The sequence below is a fragment of the Oncorhynchus keta genome, chromosome 34 (genome assembly GCF_023373465.1).
Source record: "Oncorhynchus keta strain PuntledgeMale-10-30-2019 chromosome 34, Oket_V2, whole genome shotgun sequence".
NCBI classification, from domain to species: domain Eukaryota; kingdom Metazoa; phylum Chordata; class Actinopteri; order Salmoniformes; family Salmonidae; genus Oncorhynchus; species Oncorhynchus keta.
In genome coordinates, this window is record NC_068454.1 from 77,386,490 (window position 1) to 77,408,826 (window position 22,337).

Below are 22,337 nucleotides of genomic sequence, written 5' to 3' on the forward strand. Positions count from 1 at the left end.
CTCACTTAACATTGGTCCTTTCCTGGCCCGTGAAATATTTCCGGGTAGCATAACCTGTGGTTCAGTAGTTGTTTTGGATAGCAAGCATGCTATCTATAGCTGATATTTTGCATTGGATTATTCTTATTTCCATTTGATAAAGATTTTTATGGTATATTATGTCAAGTCGTCACCCGTGTAGGTATCCGAATGACAAATAATGTGATAAAGATACGTCAGAAATAGATTCAGACTCTGCGGGAGGTTGAAGCCATTTTAACTGGCTTCATGCTGCAGCTGGGCATAGCATTCACCAACCAGACTTGTTAAAATGGCTGCCGTGTATTTGCTAACTTGCATTTCATTATCATTCATATAAAACTTTTAAAATGCCTAGATGTTTGGACAAAAAAAAGTAAAGCTTGTCATTCTAGCACGTGCGGGGTGACATGCTTTGTCATGCAAATGTGGCGTTTCATTGAAATGGTAATGTAACCTGGATCAGGGGTAACTCCTGAAGGCTATTGGTGCAGGCTTTTGCTCCAAACCCGTGGTAACATACCTGATTCAGTTAATTAAGGTTCTGGAGAACAGTTATAATTTCGTTGAAATTAAAGCTTGCAGGACAGTCGCTCTCCAGGGGGTGGTTGCCCTGTTAGCTAGTGATTTAGTTGTAGCCTACTGTAGATTTAGGAACAACTTCCCACAGAATGTCTAACATTTATTCGATCTTACCTGTCAGTAAAGTCACTTCATATGAGAATAGTTGAGTAGGATGGCTAGTTTATCACTCCTAATATCATACAATTTCATCAGTACTTGAGTAAGACCCTGATGAAAGAAACAAGTCTGACAACCTTTTCCACCAACTTTATTTTACAAATGTAGTGTTTGATCACTGCTGTATCCAAGGGGATCAAAATGCATTGGAGAAATTAAAAGTAGGCCTTTATATATTAAAATGAATAATAGTCATGAAAACATTCATGAAGTTCACTTGTAAATATCATCCCATACAAATCTATATAATCTCATACAAATCTAGATTTAGATTTATCCTTCGTCGTTCTACATGTTTAAATGAATTAATGATGGTGTCGAAACATACACCTATTCATTAATCTCTTTGTGTCTTATTTTATTCACCATCTATTACATGTGTTATCTGTCATTACTCATCAAAAATATCCCTGTTGCCACATAATAGGCTATATAGAAATATGTTAAATGTTAAGCATTTGGGTGGTCACTGTACATTCCACTAAATACTCACATATAATTTGTTGAAGCCTCAAATTAATATGTTATAGAAGAGAGCCACAACCCATTAGAATATTCTGATTGTACTAGCTATACAAAATACAATATACTTACACAAAAAAAGGTTTACCATGTACAAAATAATGGCAGAAATGTATGTAATGACTGTTTCAATGGTTGTGGCGATAGTACAGACATTGCTACAGACTTTCTGTGACTTAAATACAAATCTAAAACTAGGTTAGCTGTCCTAATTCCCTGAAAAAAGACACTGTTACTGAACATTCAGGTTGTTACTGTTATACCCTTTTTACCTACCTGTGTTTAAGACATTAATGTAAACACATACATTGTGACATCATGTGTTAACCCTTTGGGTTTTATTGGGTTAGGCTGTGGTATTAGCAAGTGTTTCAATTTGGTCCCAGACCCAGAACTTTTCCCTCCCTAGTCCCTATCAATATTGTCTGACCTTGTGAACGGTGAGTGTAATGATTCCACCCCAACACGTGGAACCAACACAACTTTTACTAATACCTATGCAATATTTTCAAATAGTCTAGATAGAAGGCTCCATCTAGGGAAAGGGACTAGGGAGAGGTTTGTAATTGGGCCATTGTCTCAAAACATACTGTAATAAAGCCCTGTATTCAGGCATTGTTGTCAATGCATTACCAAGCCATGGAGTTTACATGCATCAAGATTAGACAGTGTTAGTTTGAAAACCCATTTTGTGTTCAGATGTAACAAAAACAAACAAAATGTCATGAGAAAGATAGGTATCTAAAAACATGTAAACACTTACAATCTCACTAAGAAAAATAACACCAACATCATTACTATAAGATAACCATTAATTATAACAACAATTATAATAATCATTAATAATAACACTTGTTGTAATCATGACAATAACTGACATGGACTACCCAGTGAACACCGTCTGACGCCGACGTCCATGGACATCTAAAAGATGCCATTTTGCTCACTGGGTAAGTTACCATTGTGTCTAGGAAGATTGTCAAAAGAAAATCTGTATCAACATGTCAGTCATTTTATCTCCTGAATTATGTCAGATTTTGTAAGATTTGTAAGCTATATGAGAGACTTTGTATACTGTAGATGATATATATATATATATATATATATATATACAGTTATACTTCTCTCTTAGTCGAATACAAGTCTGTTCATTTTCTTAAGTCCCTTAAGTTTATCAAACACAGCCCCGCGCATCACCAGTGACTGAGTGTCCTTTTTTGCTGAATGTAAACCACTAAGACGTGATACAAAATATGTCTGTCTTTATCTGGTGCAAATATCAGGGGATTGTGCAAAAACATTTCTGTCTTAGTGTTTCCCTCTTTGAGCTGCTCATGTTCTTTTTTACAAGTTTGACTCCAGGCATCTATCTACAGGACATTAGTACTCACACGTCAGTGACAATATCAACACCACAAATGAAGTGAAAGCATTAATATGCTGTATTATATGGTCCAAAGCCACACATGTAGGATAGGATAGCCCTTAATATTAAGCATTATTATTGATATTATGACATTTCTACCTAATAGAGAACGGTTGGAGTGTGTTACTACGAACAAGCAAGGTCCTCTTCTGATGAAGGGCATCCTAGCCAACCAAGTCTCTTCTGAGTCTCACCCTCATATCTGACTGCTTCATCATTGGAGTCATCCTACAGTATGCATTATAGTCCACTGCCTTGTTACAGTCAATTCCCTAGACACATACACTTTGGCTTGCTCTGAAGCCAATCATTTGTATTGTCCTGTAGAAATGTTGGCTTGTGTCAGTTCTCCTCTGGTGAGATTAATAAAATGGTGATTGTCAGACGTGCTTTCTCTGTGGTATTTTATTTGTATCCCAATGCATGGCTTTGAAGGTCAGTCGTATTATGATGTGCAACACCTGCATCATAGTGTACTTTTTGTGCTCTATGAAAGAAAATACCCTGTAGTTGCAGTAGCTAATCGTCCTATTGGTAGGCTGATCAACTCAGAAGTTCCTCGTCAAACATAGTGACTCATGGCTCAATCAGATTTGGTTGTCCTGATGAAGACAGGTGGGTCACAGGGGAGCTCCAGGTAGAAGTTGCACTTAGGCACAGATTTAGGATCAGCTCAACCCCCTCAAATGCTGAGCATAACTATTAGGCGGTGGTGGGATGCAAAACTGACTTCAGATCAGTTACTGGGGGCAACTAGAGAATGTATGGAAGCAATTTTCTCAAGGTCACTCATTCTTTCACACAAGAAGCAACTATCGACAGCTCTGTTTTCCTGCGTCACAATGAGGCGGGCTCACTCGTATACCACTCCCTGGATTCAATACCCTACATCATCCGACATTCCACATCATAGGTCACGAAGATCATCAGTTCAATGCTCCATGAGGAAAATAGCATCCTTTGATACAAGTGTAACCTGTTTTTCTATGTAACACTGAAGTACACAGTCTGGCCGTACACCACTCTTCTCTCTCTCATACTTAGATGTATTATCTTGGTCCCTCCTTTCTAATATGGCTCAAAAGTTTCTTTATTCTGTTAAACATTTGATATAAAACACAAGGTTATGCATGAACAAACCAGTTTCTTAACTAAGTCCTAGCTATCTAATTTCTCCCACGTTTTTTTTTTCAGTTATTCATGGAATCAGTGTATGGCAATATGGCACATTAGATATGAAATATGGCTGATGTATCACATATATAAAAATGGCAGGATAATTCCGTTCCTCTACCATTTTGACCTCTAAGCAAGTCCTTCATCTCCCTATATGTACAGATTGATATATTTCCTTCTCTACCCTTCCTATTCTCACATGTCTACTCTCTTCATGAAGACCACACACACAGTAGGTAGAATTTGCCCTAACCACTGATACAGAGTCAGATATTTGTTCATCCCCCTAATGGTTAAGGGTGGGTTTAGGGGTGAGATTATCTGATCCGAGATTTGCAGTTGATGGCAATTTCTACCTGGTGCCCCTCACACTGTCACCTCATTCTTACTGCCTGTCCTGATGCCCTGACTGCCTCCCCCTCCTCCTCCTCCACTTCCTCCTCCTCTACTTCCTCCTCCCGCTCCTGTGTCGCCCCCTCCTGGTATAAAGTGTAACTGCTCAATAGTGTTCTGCCTCTTGGCAGCGAAAGCCATCCTCTTGGCGCTGTGGCCCCCTAGCGTTCCTGTTCCCATGACAACCCCCGTCCCGGGCATCTCGCTACCACCCCAGCCCCCCATGCCTCCCCCCATGCCTCCACTCATATGCCCCGTCATGCCCTGGCTTCTCTCCTGCTCCCTCCCCGAGGTGGGGTGAGAGTTCATCTTGATCATGTGGTGGCGGTCCAGGGAGGGAGTGGCACATACATTCTGCTGGGACTGGGCTTTCTGCTGAGGGGTGAGACCACCCCGGGGGAGAGTGGGGACCATGCCTCCCCCGCCTCCATGGGCATATGGATCCTGCACACCCACTCCCATCCCTCCAACCCCTCTACCCATGCTCTCCTCCAGGTGATCTGGGGACATGAGTAGGCGATCCTGGGGACGCTCCTGCACCCAATCCTTGGGCTTCCTCGTCAGGGTCTGGTTGTTGGACTGAGGCCGCTCCTGGGGTCGATCCTTGGGCTTCCGTGTCAGGGTCTGCGTGTTGGACTGAGGCCGCTCCTGGGGGCGATCCTGGGGCTTCCTTGTCAGGGTCTGGGTGTTGGACTGAGGCCGCTCCTGGGGTCGATCCTGGGGCTTCCTTGTCAGGGTCTGGGTGTTGGACTGAGGCCGCTCCTGGGGTCGATCCTGCGGCTTCCTTGTCAGGGTCTGGGTGTTGGAGTTCTTAGTAGCAGCAGCCATGGCTTTGTAGTACTGGTGCTGCTGGTTCTTGGACATCCTGGAGAGGGTCCCAGTGTTCCCGGGGACGTCCCCCATGTTGAGCAGCTGGTCCTGCGACATGACCTTCCTGGCAGGCTTGGACAGGGTGTCGTAGTTGGGATTGTAGTGCTGCTCGATTGGGTCCAAGGGGTAGGGGTTGACCGTGGGGGAGACGGGGGGTAGGCCAGTGGGTTGAATCCAGGGGCGGGGGGCGTGGCGGGGGAGGGTGCCCCTCCCACCCATGGTGTTGTAGTCTCCGCCACAGGGGATGTGGTGACTGGAGGACTGGAGAGCGGGCTGGGCCGTGTGGGGACGCCTCTTGGTGGTGCAGTAGCCCGATGAATATTCATCAAGACCACTCTTTTCTGGAATCAAAAGAGGAATAGTGAAACACATAAGTCATAGAGCTATTGTTTTCTGTGTAACGGGGTCTATCTCCATGTTGCTACGTGGTACACTACTCACCCAGGCGTTTGAGCGAGGAGTATCTGTTGAGCTCTGGCTTGGTGGCGTTCTCGTAGGATGGGGGAAGCTGTGCCAGGTTGTGGAGGGAGTGGTGGAAGGAGGGCTGCTCTTTAGTATTGTTGTGTTTGCTGGACAGAAGAGTGCCTCCTGCCGCCAGCTGGGTGTTGTTCATACGGGGGGCGTGTTCTGAGGGGTCAAAAGACAGCTATGTTATGGTGTGTTTGTTTCTTAATTGTTGTTTTTTGGACAACCTTTATCTAACCAGGTTGGTATCATTGACATTTAGAAATTATTGTGAAAAACTGTAAAACATGGAAGACATTACAGTATGTCACTGGAACCAACGATTTACACCACCAGTTGACTTACCGATGGTAGCAGTGTGATTGGGACTGGTTCCTGAATGGATAAAATTGTGTTGAATATTCCCCACTGCAAAACAAACAGCAACAGTGTATACATAATGTAGATGTGTGTGTACGTGAGTGAGACAGCAGAGTGCTCAACACTGTGCTCAATTGTGGATGTTATCAGGCGATTTCTAGCTTCATGGTTTATTAAGATCAAGGCATCCATCCTCTTTTACATTACCTGGGCCAATTCCTCTTTACACGCTCACCCACTCACACACAATCATTTATTGAGCCTGTGGGAATCGACCAGGATATTGCATGCACTTTGTTTCACATAACTGTCCAAGTTCCTCGACATACACATCTCTGATAAGATGAAATGGTCAAACCACAGGGTAGACACCAAATGGTCAAACCACCACGTAGACACCAGCGACTCTTCTACCTCAGGAGGTCTCTCTGTCTCCGAGGGCCCTCAGTGTTTTACTGCACCATCGAGACTACATCCTGGTACAGCAACTCCACCGCCGCTGACTGCAAGGCTCTACAGAGGCTCAGCCAAACGAGCCATTAGGTGCTCACTGCCTGCCCTTTTACCTTTATTTAACCAGGCAAGTCAGTTAAGAACATATTCTTATTTTCAATGACGGCCTGGGAACAGTGGGTTAACTGCCTGTTCAGGGGCAGAACGACAGCTCGGGGGTTTGAACTCGCAACCTTCCGGTTACTAGTCCAACGCTCTAACCACTAGGCTACGCTGCCGCCCCTACAACACCAGGCGCCGCAGGAATGCCAAGAAAATCATCAGGGACCTTGTGGCACCCAAGCCTGTTCTCCCTGCTTCCATCGCCCAGACACTGGCAGTATAGGAGTATCATGGCAAAAACTGTCACACCGGCCAATAGGTTCTACCACCAACCATCAGGCTGCTGAATAGCCACTAGGGAGTTACCTACTCCCTCCCCCTTGCGTTTCCCCCTATGGATATTCTACCCCCTCCCAATAACACGTACCCTGCCCCTCCCCCCAATAGACATTATCATTGCTACATTGCTACTGTCTCATTCACTTGTCTTTTTTTGACCTGCGTTGTTGGAGCTCGGATCATAAGTATTTTACTGAGCCCTGCGATTACATCTGCAACACTGTGCATGTGACTAATAACCTCCTCTAATCTAATCCATTTTACTCCTTCCCCTTTCTTACAAGACAGTTTGAAATAAGCCTAAAGCCCAACAACAGCACAAAACAGGAGAAACAACTTTGAAACAGAAGTGTACTATTAGAGCTTGTCCTCATTTCCCTTTTTCATTTCAGAAACATGTTTCCTGTTTGTTCCAACTGAATGCTCCCCTGGCCACTCACGTCTGTTGTCCTTGCTGGGCAGGCCAGGAGCATAGAGGTTTTTGGGAGGTCTGCCCAGCGTACCCTGTCCCTCCCCTGAACCACACAGAGCCACGCTGTTGTTCCTCTCATCCTGCTGCACTGGACTGGACTGGTGACGCAACATGTCCACCAGCGCTCTGAGAGGAGAAACCAAAAAGAGAATGTCAAAAATGTAAACGTACAAGTAATTAGGTGATGTAAAATGTGTTTTATTGCCTGGAGTAATAACAGTCCCCCCCCGGCATTAACGATATCATATCTTGTCTGATCTTATGAATGAAACATGCTATAAACATTTTATAACAACATTATGAAATGATTAAAGAATCTGTGTTTGTCTGTCTGACTGTCCATCCGTCTATCTGTCTGTGTGACTGTCTGTCTGTCTTGCGCTCTGTCTGTTCATCTGTCTGGTCTGTGACTGATTGACCCTTCCCCTCACCTTGGCATGTTGATCTCTCCGTTGTTGGCCTGCTGCGACACCTTGTTGAACATTATCTTAATCCCCACGGCAACCGCTACCATAAACACAATGACACCTCCAATCACAAAGCCTGTGTTGTGGCTCAGAGGCTGCAGAGGGTCCAGTTCCGGCTCATCATCATCCAGGAGTATGGCATTTGGTGGCGGGGTCTTGGCCCAATCCGGGGAGTCGTAGTTGGTACAGCTGCTCTGCTCCAAACGACGGGTGGGGTCGGGGCAGCAGAAGCGGTAGTGGCAGCTGCCACAGCAGTAGATGAAGCTGTCCTTGGAGCAGTTGAAGGTGTTGTCCAACTGGCCCATGACGTCATAGTAACCATGGCACACGTCCACGTCCACCAGTCTGTGGGGAGGAGGAGCTACCTGGGCCGCGCGCAACGGCGGAGCCAGGGCTCCCGCTGCCGCAGACGTCACGTTCTTGGGGAACATGATCTGGGCCAGGGGTCGGGGAGGGGTCTCCAGAACCCCAGGGGATTCTGGAAGTTTCTCTGGAGCTTTGGGCCTGCCCCGGAGGGCAGAGGGGCGGTTGGCATGGATGGTCAGGAGGAGGAGAGGGGGGCTGGGGGCGGACTGAGGGGGGTCGGTGGAGCCCCCCTGGCGAGGCCGGGGGTCGGTACGTAGGGGAGAGGGAGTGGGAGAGGGGGAGCTGTCCTCAGCTGTGGTAAGTGGGGCAGCAAGGAGAGAGAGGAGGGAGACGGCGAAGACTTGGAGATTGGTGGTGGGCGTCATCTTTACATGACTAAGAGCTCTATTTTCTGTTGTCGACTCAACGCTGTTACAATGCTGTCCTTTTTTCAGAATTAAACCACTAAAACACTATTTGAAACATTTAGGTAGCAGGTATGAGTTGTTTGGTACTCATAGTTTCAAAATATCTTAATTTAATAATGAATATGTCTGATGAACTTTGTGAATTAATTCTAGATATGCTTTAAGAGATGGAAGTCATGAGTGTCAACCAGTTGTAAGTGTCAACCATTGGTGACAGAGGTATTTACATGGCTTTCATTCTGTTACTCTTATCTTCAACATCTTCTGCGATAATATTCTGCATCCCATTACAGTAAAATCAGACCTGTATAAGCCTCACAGAGTAAACGAGGGTAAATTGATCAAACCCAGATCGTCTATTTCTTCTCCTAGTTCTAGAATCTATCTACCATACAAAACCTTGCTATGAATCATGTGAAGTTAGTTTGAGGTTATAACATTCACATGAAAAAATACAAAAATAGATGCAATCTCCTTGGATGAAAGGTCAAACAGAGGGTTTTTACCTTCACCATGACGTATTCCTGAACACGTTGTGCTTTGTTTAGCTGAAGACAAGAAGTAAGCTTCCTCAATGAGTTATGGCAATTTTATACATTTCCTTTCGGTTATGGCACTTGTAAAATAATATGTCACAAAATGACACATAGGCCTGTGTTTTAAGGGCAACAGTCCTCTGTAAACATTGTTCCTAAAATGTAAACAGTTAATGATTCAATCATGTCGTTTTGGCGCTGGATACATTCCCAGTTTGCACTTAGACTCAACCTGTAAACTAATATTCTCTGAAAAAGTAGAAAAATCTCTACATATAAATGTCTAAATGTTTCAATATTATACTAAATAAAAGATGTGTACTAAATAAATCTCATGCTAAATAAATCTAAATAATTTGTGTTCCTGTGCTTTTAGATGTTGCAGACCATTTGAATGGCAGTTGGAGAGGTTGTGGTTCTTGACGGGTCAGGGCACTGAATGGCTGTGGCTGAGTGTAAACATACTGTGTGACTGTAAAGCAGGACATTGCGCTTCCAGGCATATAAACATCACAGGTCACTAACTACATAATGCATTGGCCACTTATTTACTTAAATGTTTTATGGTCTTATCTAAAATGCATAGGCACTTACTGTTCCTCTGATTGGGCTGAAGGCTACAGAGCCAGCGCCCTACATTAAGGACAGAGGATAGTGAATACCACAAATGAGGAGAAAGTATAAAACGGTACGACAAATCGTATTATATCAAATAGACAGCTGGAAAAGCAGTTTTCATTTTAGCTAGTGGCTGGATGTGTACCTCTGTTTTTAGATGTACAAACTTAGTATGTATGGTCTAGTATAGAATATACAAGGAAAAGAGCTTGAGCTTTAGATGTAACTCTACAGATTGAATTCAGTTGTGTCTCATTATGATGGTTGAGGACTGAATAGCACATTGTAGTTCACATGTGCCATTCCTTCAATAACTCTGATTATTCCTGATTTGGTCCTAAAACTGAAAGAAAAGCATTTTTGGAGAGAAATATGTAAATGTGTGGAGTTATTGTGTCTGAGGTTACAGGTGATAATAGACAGAGACAGCTACGTCTCCCACACAAATTATAATTACATACAATTATCAAAACAGTTCTTATCTGTTGCTGAGCATGTAGGCATGGATAGGGGAGGCAGGGGGGCTGCTGAAATCACTGATGGCTCTACTTGTTTCAATACATGTGAATTAAAACAATGGAGAATACAACCAGCAGTTCTCACTGTTGTTCCAAGTTTTTATAAAGAACTCTTCTATTCCCTGAAAGTTCTGCTTGATTTCCTGTATCGTCTTCAGATTTGGATAATGGGGATCAGGCCTGGAATGTCTTCACAGATTTGTGGATCCTGTATGGAACACAGAAATAATCGATTAGGAGAGGGGACATCAAGCCCCCCCACACACACACACACACAAACTCCCTCCCTCGTATTCTAACACACACACCACAGCAACACACAGACAACACACTCTGTAAGACACTCATGAAGTGCTATGAATTTCTAGCTATAAATTGGAATAGAACTTGTCAAGAAGTGTGCACCATGCATACTGTATGCACCTGAATTTGATTTGTGTGCTGTTGTGTGTGTGTGTGTGTGTGTGTGTGTGTGTGTGTGTGTGTGTGTGTGTGTGTGTGTGTGTGTGTGTGTGTGTGTGTGTGTGTGTGTGTGTGTGTGTGTGTGTGTGTGTGTGTGTGTAGGGCAGCCAGCCATATGCACCTGAATTTGTGTGCTGTTATGTGTGTGTGAGACAGCTGGCCCTCACATTGATGAGACAGAGATAGTGATATCGTAATAAATAGCGTAGTTTTATTAAAAAACTTGCAGACATCCCAGCAGTCCCACTCACACACAGAACACCATCCTCCATTTAAACAAACTGAAGTGCTTCAGGCAGCAGGCCACAGGTGTGTGCAAGTGCAATCAGCTAATTAACAAAGCTTGAACGCAGTCAGCTCACACAATTAAAGGGGCATGTCACTCATTCTAACGTTCAAACAACAGGTAAAGGTTGAGCTGATGAATAAAGATCAATTAACTGGAAGGATGTGATAATTCATTGACAGTTTAGGATACTATATAAATAAATACACAATAAATCCATGCATACAAAGCTACTCCTTCACGGTGTGAGTGCATGTAGGTATGCTAGGTGTGTCTGTGTGTTAGTGTGTCTGCCTTTTGCAGGAGCATCAGCTCCTGAAAAGCAGATGAGAGAGGGAGAGAAAGTGAAACAGAGAGAGAGAGCAGGGGGATAAATGTAGGGTCGGGATTTAAATGAGCAGAGAGAGTTGGTGGGGAGCGGGAAGAGCCAGAGGTATAGACGCAGAGACGGTCGTGAGTGGGAGGGCGGTGTGTGGGTGGCACAGAATCAAGTACATTTCTCCCAACACTTACCAATATAACACCGCACAGCACAGCACATCACAGTTAGACAGACCGACAAATGCACAAACCAAACAACATTACAAGATAGGGTGACACAACAAGCATGAAATATGACGGAGGAGAGTGGTTTGGATGTCCTTTCACTTGCATCTGCAAGATCTGATATCTGCACAATGAACACTGTTAATGCTGTTGTTGAAGTGGCAGCATGTATGTCAGTAAGATAGTGTGTGTGTGTGTGTGTGTGTGTGTGTGTGTGTGTGTGTGTGTGTGTGTGTGTGTGTGTGTGTGTGTGTGTGTGTGTGTGTGTGTGTGTGTGTGTGTGTGTGTGTGTGTGTGTGACTGCAGTATACTCTACAGGCATTCTGAACCTTTCTGTAGTCTCTCCCTCTCTCCTTTCATTCCTCTCGCTCTCTCCTGTCTCCCATCTCCCTCGTTCTCCCTTTCTCCCTCTTTCTCAGATTTGGTGCGTGGGTTGAGGCAGCTAACTCTCTTAGAATAGCACTGCAGCTCTGTCTGTGTGTAAGAGAGAGAGATGGAGAGAGAGAGAGAAATAGGTATTGTCCAATCTACACCTATTAGCCAATTCTGAAACTTCTACCTCCATCATCACTGGTTGTCCATGATACCATAATATCTTCCATTTCATCCTCTATCTATACATTGTTCTCCATCACCACATTCCTTATCACTTCCACTAACAACATCTATTCTCATGAAAAGGCATCCCAACCTGCAATTTCCAGCAGGAAAAACGAATCCAAAAGACTTGTCACGACTAAAGACGCAAATTAGAGTGAAACATCATGCAGTTATAATTCCTGTAATGTATCACCAGTATCCTAACACACATATATGTAAAAATGACATATGCTGTAACATAAGAAATTAGATATCTCTATAGTTCTATCTCTATAGTTACCACTATATACTGTAAGTTAGTCTCTATAGTTATATCTCTATAGTTACCACTATATGCTGTAACATAGTAAATTAGACATCTCTATATTCATATCTCTATAGTTATATCTCTATAGTTAAATCTCTATAGTTCCCACTATATAATGTAACATCGTAAGTTAGACGTCTGCATAGGTTTATCTCTATAGATAACACTATATACTGTAAGTTAGTCTCTATAGTTTTATCTCTATAGTTACAACGATATACTGAAAGTTAGTCTCTATAGTTATATCTCTATAGATACCACTATATGCTGTAACATAGTAAATTAGACATCTCTATATTCATATCTCTATAGTCATATCTCTTTAGTTACCACTATATACTGTAAGTTAGTCTCTATGGGCATATCTCTATAGTTATATCTCTATAGTTACCACTATATACTGTAAGATAGTCTCTATAGTATTTGATACGCTGCCGATTTTGCAGGTTTTCCTACTTACAAAGCATGTAGAATTCTGTAATTTTTTTATCATAGGTACACTTCAACTGTGAGAGACTGAATCTAAAACAAAAAATCCAGAAAATCACATTGTATGATTTTTAAGTAATTAATTAGCATTTTATTGCATGACATAAGTATTTGATCACCTACCAACCAGTAAGAATTCCGGCTCTCAGACTGTTCATTTTTCTTTAAGAAGCCCTCCTGTTCTCCACTCATTATGTATTAACTGCACCTGTTTGAACTCGTTGCCTGTATAAAAGACACCTGTCCACACACTCAATCAAACAGACTCCAACCTCTCCACAATGACCAAGGCCAGAGAGCTGTGTAAGGACATCAGGGATACAATTGTAGACCTGCACAAGGCTGGGATGGGCTACAGGACAATAGGCAAGCAGCTTGGTGAGAAGGCAACAACTGTTGGCGCAATTATTAGAAAATGGAAGAAGTTGGTGGTCCTTCTGTAGCTCAGTTGGTAGAGCATGGCGCTTGTAACGCCAGGGTAGTGGGTTCGATTCCCGGGACCACCCATACGTAGAATGTATGCACACATGACTGTAAGTCGCTTTGGATAAAAGCGTCTGCTAAATGGCATATATTATTATTATTATATTAAGTTCAAGATGACGGTCAAACACCCTCGGTCTGGGGCTCCATGCAAGATCTCACCTCGTGGGGCATCAATGATCATGAGGAAGGTGAGGGATCAGCCCAGAACTACACGGCAGGACCTGGTAAATGACCTGAAGAGAGCTGGGACCACAGTCTCAAAGAAAACCAATAATAACACACTACGCCGTCATGGACTAAAATCCTGCAGCGCACGCAAGGTCCCCCTGCTCAAGCCAGCGCATGTCCAGGCCCATCTGAAGTTTGCCAACGATCATCTGGATGATCCAGAGGAGGAATGAGAGAAGGTTATGTGGTCTGATGAGACAAAAATAGAGCTTTCTGGTCTAAACTCCACTCGCCGTGTTTGGAGGAAGAAGAAGGATGAATACAACCTCAAGAACACCATCCCGACCATGAAGCATGGAGGTGGAAGCATCATTCTTCGGGGATGCTTTTCTGCAAAGGGGACAGGACGACTGCACTATATTGAGGGGAGGATGGATGGGGCCATGTATTGCGAGATCTTGGCCAACAACCTACTTCCCTCAGTAAGAGCATTGAAGATGGGTCGTGGCTGGGTCTTCCAGCATGACAACGACCCGAAACACACAGCCAGGGCAACTAAGGAGTGGCTCCATAAGAAGCATCTCAAGGTCCTGGAGTGACCTAGCCAGTCTCCAGTCCGGAACCCAATAGAAAATCTTTGGAGGGAGCTGAAAGTCCATATTGCCCAGCGACAGCCCCGAAACCTGAAGGATGTGGAGAAGGTCTGTATGGAGGAGTGGGCCAAAATCCCTGCTGCAGTGTGTTCAAACCTGGTCAAGAACTACAGGAAACGTATGATCTCTGCAATTGCAAAAAAAGGTTTCTGTACCAAATATTAAGTTATGCTTTTCTGATGTATCAAATACGTATGTCATGCAATAAAACGCAAGTTCATCACTTACAAATCATACAATGTGATTTTCTAGATTTTTGTTTTAGATTCCATCTCTCACAGTTGAAGTGTACCTATGATAAAAATGACAGACCTCTACATGCTTTGTAAGTAGGAACATTTGCAAAATCGGCGGTGTATCAAATACTTGTTCTCCACATCAGAAGTTAGATATCTCTATAGGTATATCTCTATAGTTACCACTATATACTGTAACATCAGAAGTTAGATATCTCTATAGGTATATCTCTATAGTTACCACTATATACTGTAACATCAGAAGTTAGATGTCTCTATAGGTATATCTCTATAGTTACCACTATATACTGTAACATCAGAAGTTAGATGTCTCTATAGGTATATCTCTATAGTTACCACTATATACTGTAACATCAGAAGTTAGATGTCTCTATAGGTATATCTCTATAGTTACCACTATATACTGTAACATCAGAAGTTAGATATCTCTATAGGTATATCTCTATAGTTACCACTATATACTGTAACATCAGAAGTTAGATATCTCTATAGGTATATCTCTATAGTTACCACTATATACTGTAACATCAGAAGTTAGATATCTCTATAGGTATATCTCTATAGTTACCACTATATACTGTAACATCAGAAGTTAGATATCTCTATAGGTATATCTCTATAGTTACCACTATATACTGTAACATCAGAAGTTAGATATCTCTATAGGTATATCTCTATAGTTACCACTATATACTGTAACATCAGAAGTTAGATATCTCTATAGGTATATCTCTATAGTTACCACTATATACTGTAACATCAGAAGTTAGATATCTCTATAGGTATATCTCTATAGTTACCACTATATACTGTAACATCAGAAGTTAGATATCTCTATAGGTATATCTCTATAGTTACCACTATATACTGTAACATCAGAAGTTAGATATCTCTATAGGTATATCTCTATAGTTACCACTATATACTGTAACATCAGAAGTTAGATATCTCTATAGGTATATCTCTATAGTTACCACTATATACTGTAACATCAGAAGTTAGATATCTCTATAGGTATATCTCTATAGTTACCACTATATACTGTAACATCAGAAGTTAGATATCTCTATAGGTATATCTCTATAGTTACCACTATATACTGTAACATCAGAAGTTAGATATCTCTATAGGTATATCTCTATAGTTACCACTATATACTGTAACATCAGAAGTTAGATATCTCTATAGGTATATCTCTATAGTTACCACTATATACTGTAACATCAGAAGTTAGATGTCTCTATAGGTATATCTCTATAGTTACCACTATATACTGTAACATCAGAAGTTAGATGTCTCTATAGGTATATCTCTATAGTTACCACTATATACTGTAACATCAGAAGTTAGATATCTCTATAGGTATATCTCTATAGTTACCACTATATACTGTAACATCAGAAGTTAGATATCTCTATAGGTATATCTCTATAGTTACCACTATATACTGTAACATCAGAAGTTAGATATCTCTATAGGTATATCTCTATAGTTACCACTATATACTGTAACATCAGAAGTTAGATATCTCTATAGGTATATCTCTATAGTTACCACTATATACTGTAACATCAGAAGTTAGATATCTCTATAGGTATATCTCTATAGTTACCACTATATACTGTAACATCAGAAGTTAGATATCTCTATAGGTATATCTCTATAGTTACCACTATATACTGTAACATCAGAAGTTAGATATCTCTATAGGTATATCTCTATAGTTACCACTATATACTGTAACATCAGAAGTTAGATATCTCTATAGGTATATCTCTATAGTTACCACTATATACTGTAACATCAGAAGTTAGATATCTCTATAGGTATATCTCTATAGTTACCACTATATACTGTAACATCAGAAGTTAGATATCTCTATAGGTATATCTCTATAGTTACCACTATATACTGTAACATCAGAAGTTAGATATCTCTATAGGTATATCTCTATAGTTACCACTATATACTGTAACATCAGAAGTTAGATATATCTATAGGTATATCTCTATAGTTACCACTATATACTGTAACATCAGAAGTTAGATATCTCTATAGGTATATCTCTATAGTTACCACTATATACTGTAACATCAGAAGTTAGATATCTCTATAGGTATATCTCTATAGTTACCACTATATACTGTAACATCAGAAGTTAGATATCTCTATAGGTATATCTCTATAGTTACCACTATATACTGTAACATCAGAAGTTAGATATCTCTATAGGTATATCTCTATAGTTACCACTATATACTGTAACATCAGAAGTTAGATATCTCTATAGGTATATCTCTATAGTTACCACTATATACTGTAACATCAGAAGTTAGATATCTCTATAGGTATATCTCTATAGTTACCACTATATACTGTAACATCAGAAGTTAGATATCTCTATAGGTATATCTCTATAGTTACCACTATATACTGTAACATCAGAAGTTAGATATCTCTATAGGTATATCTCTATAGTTACCACTATATACTGTAACATCAGAAGTTAGATATCTCTATAGGTATATCTCTATAGTTACCACTATATACTGTAACATCAGAAGTTAGATATCTCTATAGGTATATCTCTATAGTTACCACTATATACTGTAACATCAGAAGTTAGATATCTCTATAGGTATATCTCTATAGTTACCACTATATACTGTAACATCAGAAGTTAGATGTCTCTATAGGTATATCTCTATAGTTACCACTATATACTGTAACATCAGAAGTTAGATGTCTCTATAGGTATATCTCTATAGATACCACTATATACTGTAACATCAGAAGTTAGATATCTCTATAGGTATATCTCTATAGTTACCACTATATACTGTAACATCAGAAGTTAAATGTCTCTATTTTATTTTTATTTTTATTTCACCTTTATTTAACCAGGTAGGCTAGTTGAGAAAAAGTTATCATTTGCAACTGCGACCTGGCCAAGATAAAGCATAGCACTGTGAACAGACAACAACACAGAGTTACACATGGAGTAAACAATAAACAAGTCAATAACACAGTAGAAAAAAAAAGAATCTATATACATTGTGTGCAAAAGGCATGAGGAGGTAAGCAATAAATAGGCCATAGGAGTGAATCATTACAATTTAGCAGATTAACACTGGAGTGATAAATGATCAGATGGTCATGTGCAGGTAGAGATACTGGTGTGCAAAAGAGCAGAAAAGTAAATAAATAAAAACAGTATGGGGATGAGGTAGGTAAATTGGGTGGGCTAAATACCGATGGACTATGTACAGCTGCAGCGATCGGTTAGCTGCTCGGATAGCAGATGTTTAAAGTTGGTGAGGGAGATAAAAGTCTAAAACTTCAGGGATTTTTGCAATTCGTTCCAGTCGCAGGCAGCAGAGAACTGGAAGGAAAGGCGACCAAATGAGGTTTTGGCTTTAGGGATGATCAGTGAGATACACCTGCTGGAGCGCGTGCTACGGGTGGGTGTTGCCATTGTGACCAGTGAACTGAGATAAGGCGGAGCTTTACCTAGCATAGACTTGTAGATGACCTGGAGCCAGTGGGTCTGGCGACGAACATGTAGCGAGGGCCAGCCGACTAGAGCATACAGGTCGCAGTGGTGGGTGGTATAAGGTGCTTTAGTAACAAAACGGATGGCACTGTGATAAACTGCATCCAGTTTGCTGAGTAGAGTATTGGAAGCTATTTTGTAGATGACATCGCCGAAGTCGAGGATTGGTAGGATAGTCAGTTTTACTAGGGTAAGTTTTGCGGCGTGAGTGAAGGAGGCTTTGTTGCGAAATAGAAAGCCGACTCTAGATTTGATTTTGGATTGGAGATGTTTGATATGAGTCTGGAAGGAGAGTTTGCAGTCTAGCCAGACACCTAGGTACTTATAGATGTCCACACATTCTAGGTCGGAACCATCCAGGGTGGTAATGCTAGTCGGGCGATCGGGTGCAGGCAGCGAACGGTTGAAAAGCATGCATTTGGTTTTACTAGTGTTTAAGAGCAGTTGGAGGCCACGGAAGGAGTGTTGTATGGCATTGAAGCTCGTTTGGAGGTTAGATAGCACAGTGTCCAAGGAAGGGCCAGAAGTATACAGAATGGTGTCGTCTGCGTAGAGGTGGATCAGGGAATCGCCCGCAGCAAGAGCAACATAATTGATATATACAGAGAAAAGAGTCGGCCCGAGAATTGAACCCTGTGGTACCCCCATAGAGACTGCCAGAGGACAGGACAACATGCCCTCCGATTTGACACACTGAACTCTGTCTGCAAAGTAGTTGGTGATCCAGGCTAGGCAGTCATTAGAAAAACCGAGGCTACTGATAAGAATATATATTTATTTTTTTAACCTTTATTTAACTAGGCAAGTCAGTTAAGAACAAATTCTTATTTTCAATGACGGCCTAGGAACAGTGGGTTAACTGCCTGTTCAGGGGCAGAATGACAGATTTGTACCTTGTCAACTGGGGGATTTGAACTTGCAACCTTTTGGTTACTAGTCCAATGCTCTAACCACTAGACTACCCTGCCGGCCCGTGATTGACAGAGTCGAAAGCCATGGCCGGGTGGATGAAGACGGCTGCACAGTACTGTCTTTTATCGATGGAGGTTTTGATATCGTTTAGTACCTTGAGCGTGGCTGAGGTGCACCCGTGACCGGCTCGGAAACCGGATTGCACAGTCTCTATAGTCATATCTCTATAGATGTCTCTAAAGTTATATCTCTATAGTTACCACTATATACTGTAACATCGTAACTTAGATATCTCTATAGTCATATCTCTATAGTTACCACTATATACTGTAATATCAGAAGTTAGATGTCTCTATAGTTATATCTCTATACTTACCACTATACACTGTAACATTGTAAGTTAGATGTCTCTATAGTTATATCTCTATAGTTACCACTATATACTGTAAGTTAGTCTCTATAGTTATATCTGTATAATTACTACTATACAATCAGTGGCCATTTTACAAAAATAATTTGCCACTACAGATTGAATCACATGGTAGTGGCGTGCTATATAAAGCAAGCATCGAGGCATTCAGATACTGTTTGATTGAATGGGCAAAATGAGCGACTTAAGCATGGTATGATCGTCAGTGCCAGGCGTGCAGTTTCGAGTGTCTCAGAAACAGCCGGCCTCCTGGGCTATTCACTCACGACAGTCTAGGGTTTACCGAGAATGTTGCGACAAACAAAAAGCATCAAGTAAGTGACAATCCTGTGGGCGAAAACAGCTTGCTGATGAGAGGTCGAAGAAGAATGGCAAGAATTGTGCAACAGGCAGGCCACAAACAGGCAAATAATGACGCAGTACAACAATGTTGTGCAGAATGGCATCTTGGAACGCACAACTCGTTGTTCCTTGTCACAGATTGGCTATTGCAGCAGATGACCACACCGGGTTCCACTCCTATCAGCAAAAAACAAGAAGAAGAAATGCGGCTCCAGTGGGCACATGATCAACAGCACTGGACAAAACTTTGGCTGGTCCAAGGAATCCCAGTTCCTGTTGCGTCATGCTGGTGGCAGAGTCAAGATTTGGCGTAAGCAGCAAATGGCCCCATGCTGCATGGACAGGCTGGTAGCGGTGGTGTAATGGTGTGGGGAGTGATTTCCTGGTACACGTTAGGTCCCTTGATACCAATTGAGCAACGTGTCCATGCCCCAAAGAATTCAGGTTGTTCTGGTGGCAAAGGAGGTCTGACACGGTACTAGATGGGTGTACCTTAAACTGGCCACTGAGTTTATACTGTAACATTGTAAGTTAGATTCCTCTCTATAGATGTCTCTCTATAGTTATGTCTCTTCCTGACTAGAAGCACTGCAGTTGGATGAGGAGTGGGGGCAGAGGCAAGGCTGTCTCACATACATTGTTGCATCCTAAAGGACGGGAGGAAAGGAGGGAGGGAGTGAGAGAATACATGGGAACAAAAAGTGAAGGACAAAACACTCAGTGCTGTGCAGATCAGAATGATGTATCCATGAGTTCCATGTCCACTGAAGGAAGGACATCATGACATGACACTAAACTTATTCAGAACAAACACACAGGACTAATCCTGCATGCCATTGTATCACAGCAACAGCATCTTGCTTATTGATTTACGATACTATAGTGTGAAGAAGATGTAACAAAACGTGTCCATCATGACTCATTGGTTTCAGATTGCTTTGATCCAATCTGGGTGTGGAGAGGGAAATAATCTCCACACCCTGTGAAGAGCAAAATGTTAAATGCTCACATTTGAACAACATTCCTTTCATATTCCATATTGAAAAACAATAGAGTCTAATATGCACACTGCACAAAAAAATGGCTTTAGTTCTGATAAAAGGCCAGCAGAGAAGAAGTAGCCTTGTGCAAACAGACGTAAATCTGAAATGTCCATAGTGAGTTTAACTGCGCAATGAACCTGCCGCTGCTTGTGTACCCATATCTGGCTGTAACCGGTCTGTGTATGAATGGATTCCGGCACATCTATATCTTTTACAGGTTAACAACTTGTAGCTCAGCCACTGCACGCATACATTATTGCATGTAGGTTACGGAGGTATGACTTGCATGTATCATTAAGCGTGCGTGGGTGTATAAGAACCCGAGTGTGTATACACTGACTGGCTGCGTGTGTGTAGTCTAATCACATATGAAGTATGAATGTATAAAAACTGTGGCAATGTGTATCAGCTGCGTCTTACAAGCGGTGTGTATGTGATAAGTCGATTTCTGTGGCGCAGCTTTCAAATCAATATGTTTTATTACTGTATCCTATATTTATCCACATTGATAGCAAATCACTTTGTGCCATATGTGGAACCCGAGGTAACGAGAAACACGAAGACAATTTAAATTATTACTGAGCATTTGATTCATGATGTTCCTGTATCAAAAAAGGTTAATATATTGCCATGTCTTACCTGCGCGTTCTGCCGGATAACAGCCGGGGAGACCGTGCGCACTGGATTGCTGCGATAAATTCTCTCTGGTTAGGCAATAACGACTGTCTTATAAACTGTTGAAGGAAGACTATTGTGACAAATCATCCTCATTTTGTAGTCGATAAACTGCTGCCCAATGTTGTGTACCAGCATATCCGTAGACAATATGACATATCTGCACTATTTATTTTTACTAGCCTTAGCTAAACTCTTTTAGTTGACTCTATCGATGGAATAAACTATTATTAGAAGAGCCTACAAGCTGTGCAATGGCAAGTTTATGGAAAAATTGTCTAACTTTTCCTGTTGAAATACATTTTGTAACTAAACGATGTGCATTAATTCCATGTGTTGCACATATAATTGTCAGGTAAAAAAAAAAATCCGTAGAAGAAAACGCCAATCTAGCTATCCTACGAAACTCACTATAGCAAGCAAGTGCAGCACAATAGGCATATCACACGGTCAAAAGGGAGGTCGCCAGATTTTTGTCTTCCTGATTTAAACTACACATTTTCCTCTGCAAATTTACGATGCATTTATTCCAAGCTGATATAAAGAGTTCCGTCAGAAATTCCAACCGACCCCGATCATACAATGCCTATGGGATTGTGCGACTGGTCTCACTAAGGTCCGCAAAGCTAAAGTGCGCTCCCATTGGTCGCTCGAACTGCTGTTGATGAGAGTTCTCTCCAGGGCTTTCGGATGCTGAGTTCCAACCCATCAATGATGGTCTGTAATTGGCTTAAGGAAGTGATTATGGTTCCAATACCAGAAAGACTGTATACAGAAGACATGAGCTATCCTTCTCAATAATGCACTGCAAATGCTATGCAGAGCCGGATTGTGGACCATTATGGACCGCAAACGTGCCACGGCCCCCGAACACGTCAT

General features: G+C 41.7%; 1 protein-coding gene and 1 long non-coding RNA gene across 3 annotated transcripts; one reads left to right on the plus strand and one right to left on the minus strand.

Annotated features, from left to right (window-relative positions):
• The first annotated feature begins 54 nt into the window (after positions 1-54).
• LOC127915273 (uncharacterized) lies at positions 55-3,092 on the plus strand. The gene is made up of 2 exons (XR_008090836.1): positions 55-177; positions 2,814-3,092. It is a non-coding gene; the product is annotated as an uncharacterized LOC127915273 (long non-coding RNA).
• Positions 834-22,123, minus strand: LOC127915272 (uncharacterized). 2 transcript variants are annotated; one of them, XM_052495031.1, is made up of 6 exons: positions 21,423-22,123; positions 7,769-10,457; positions 7,306-7,463; positions 5,957-6,019; positions 5,588-5,773; positions 834-5,487 (listed from the first exon to the last, which is right to left on the minus strand). In XM_052495031.1, the coding sequence occupies exons 2-6, from the start codon at positions 8,533-8,535 to the stop codon at positions 4,250-4,252; spliced, it is 2,412 nt and encodes an 803-aa protein (XP_052350991.1). In that variant the 5' UTR covers positions 8,536-10,457; positions 21,423-22,123; the 3' UTR covers positions 834-4,249. The 2 variants fall into 2 exon arrangements, with proteins under 2 accessions (XP_052350991.1, XP_052350992.1); XM_052495032.1 differs by lacking the exon at positions 21,423-22,123 and adding an exon at positions 11,873-12,266.
• Between the last annotated feature and the right edge of the window lie 214 nt (positions 22,124-22,337).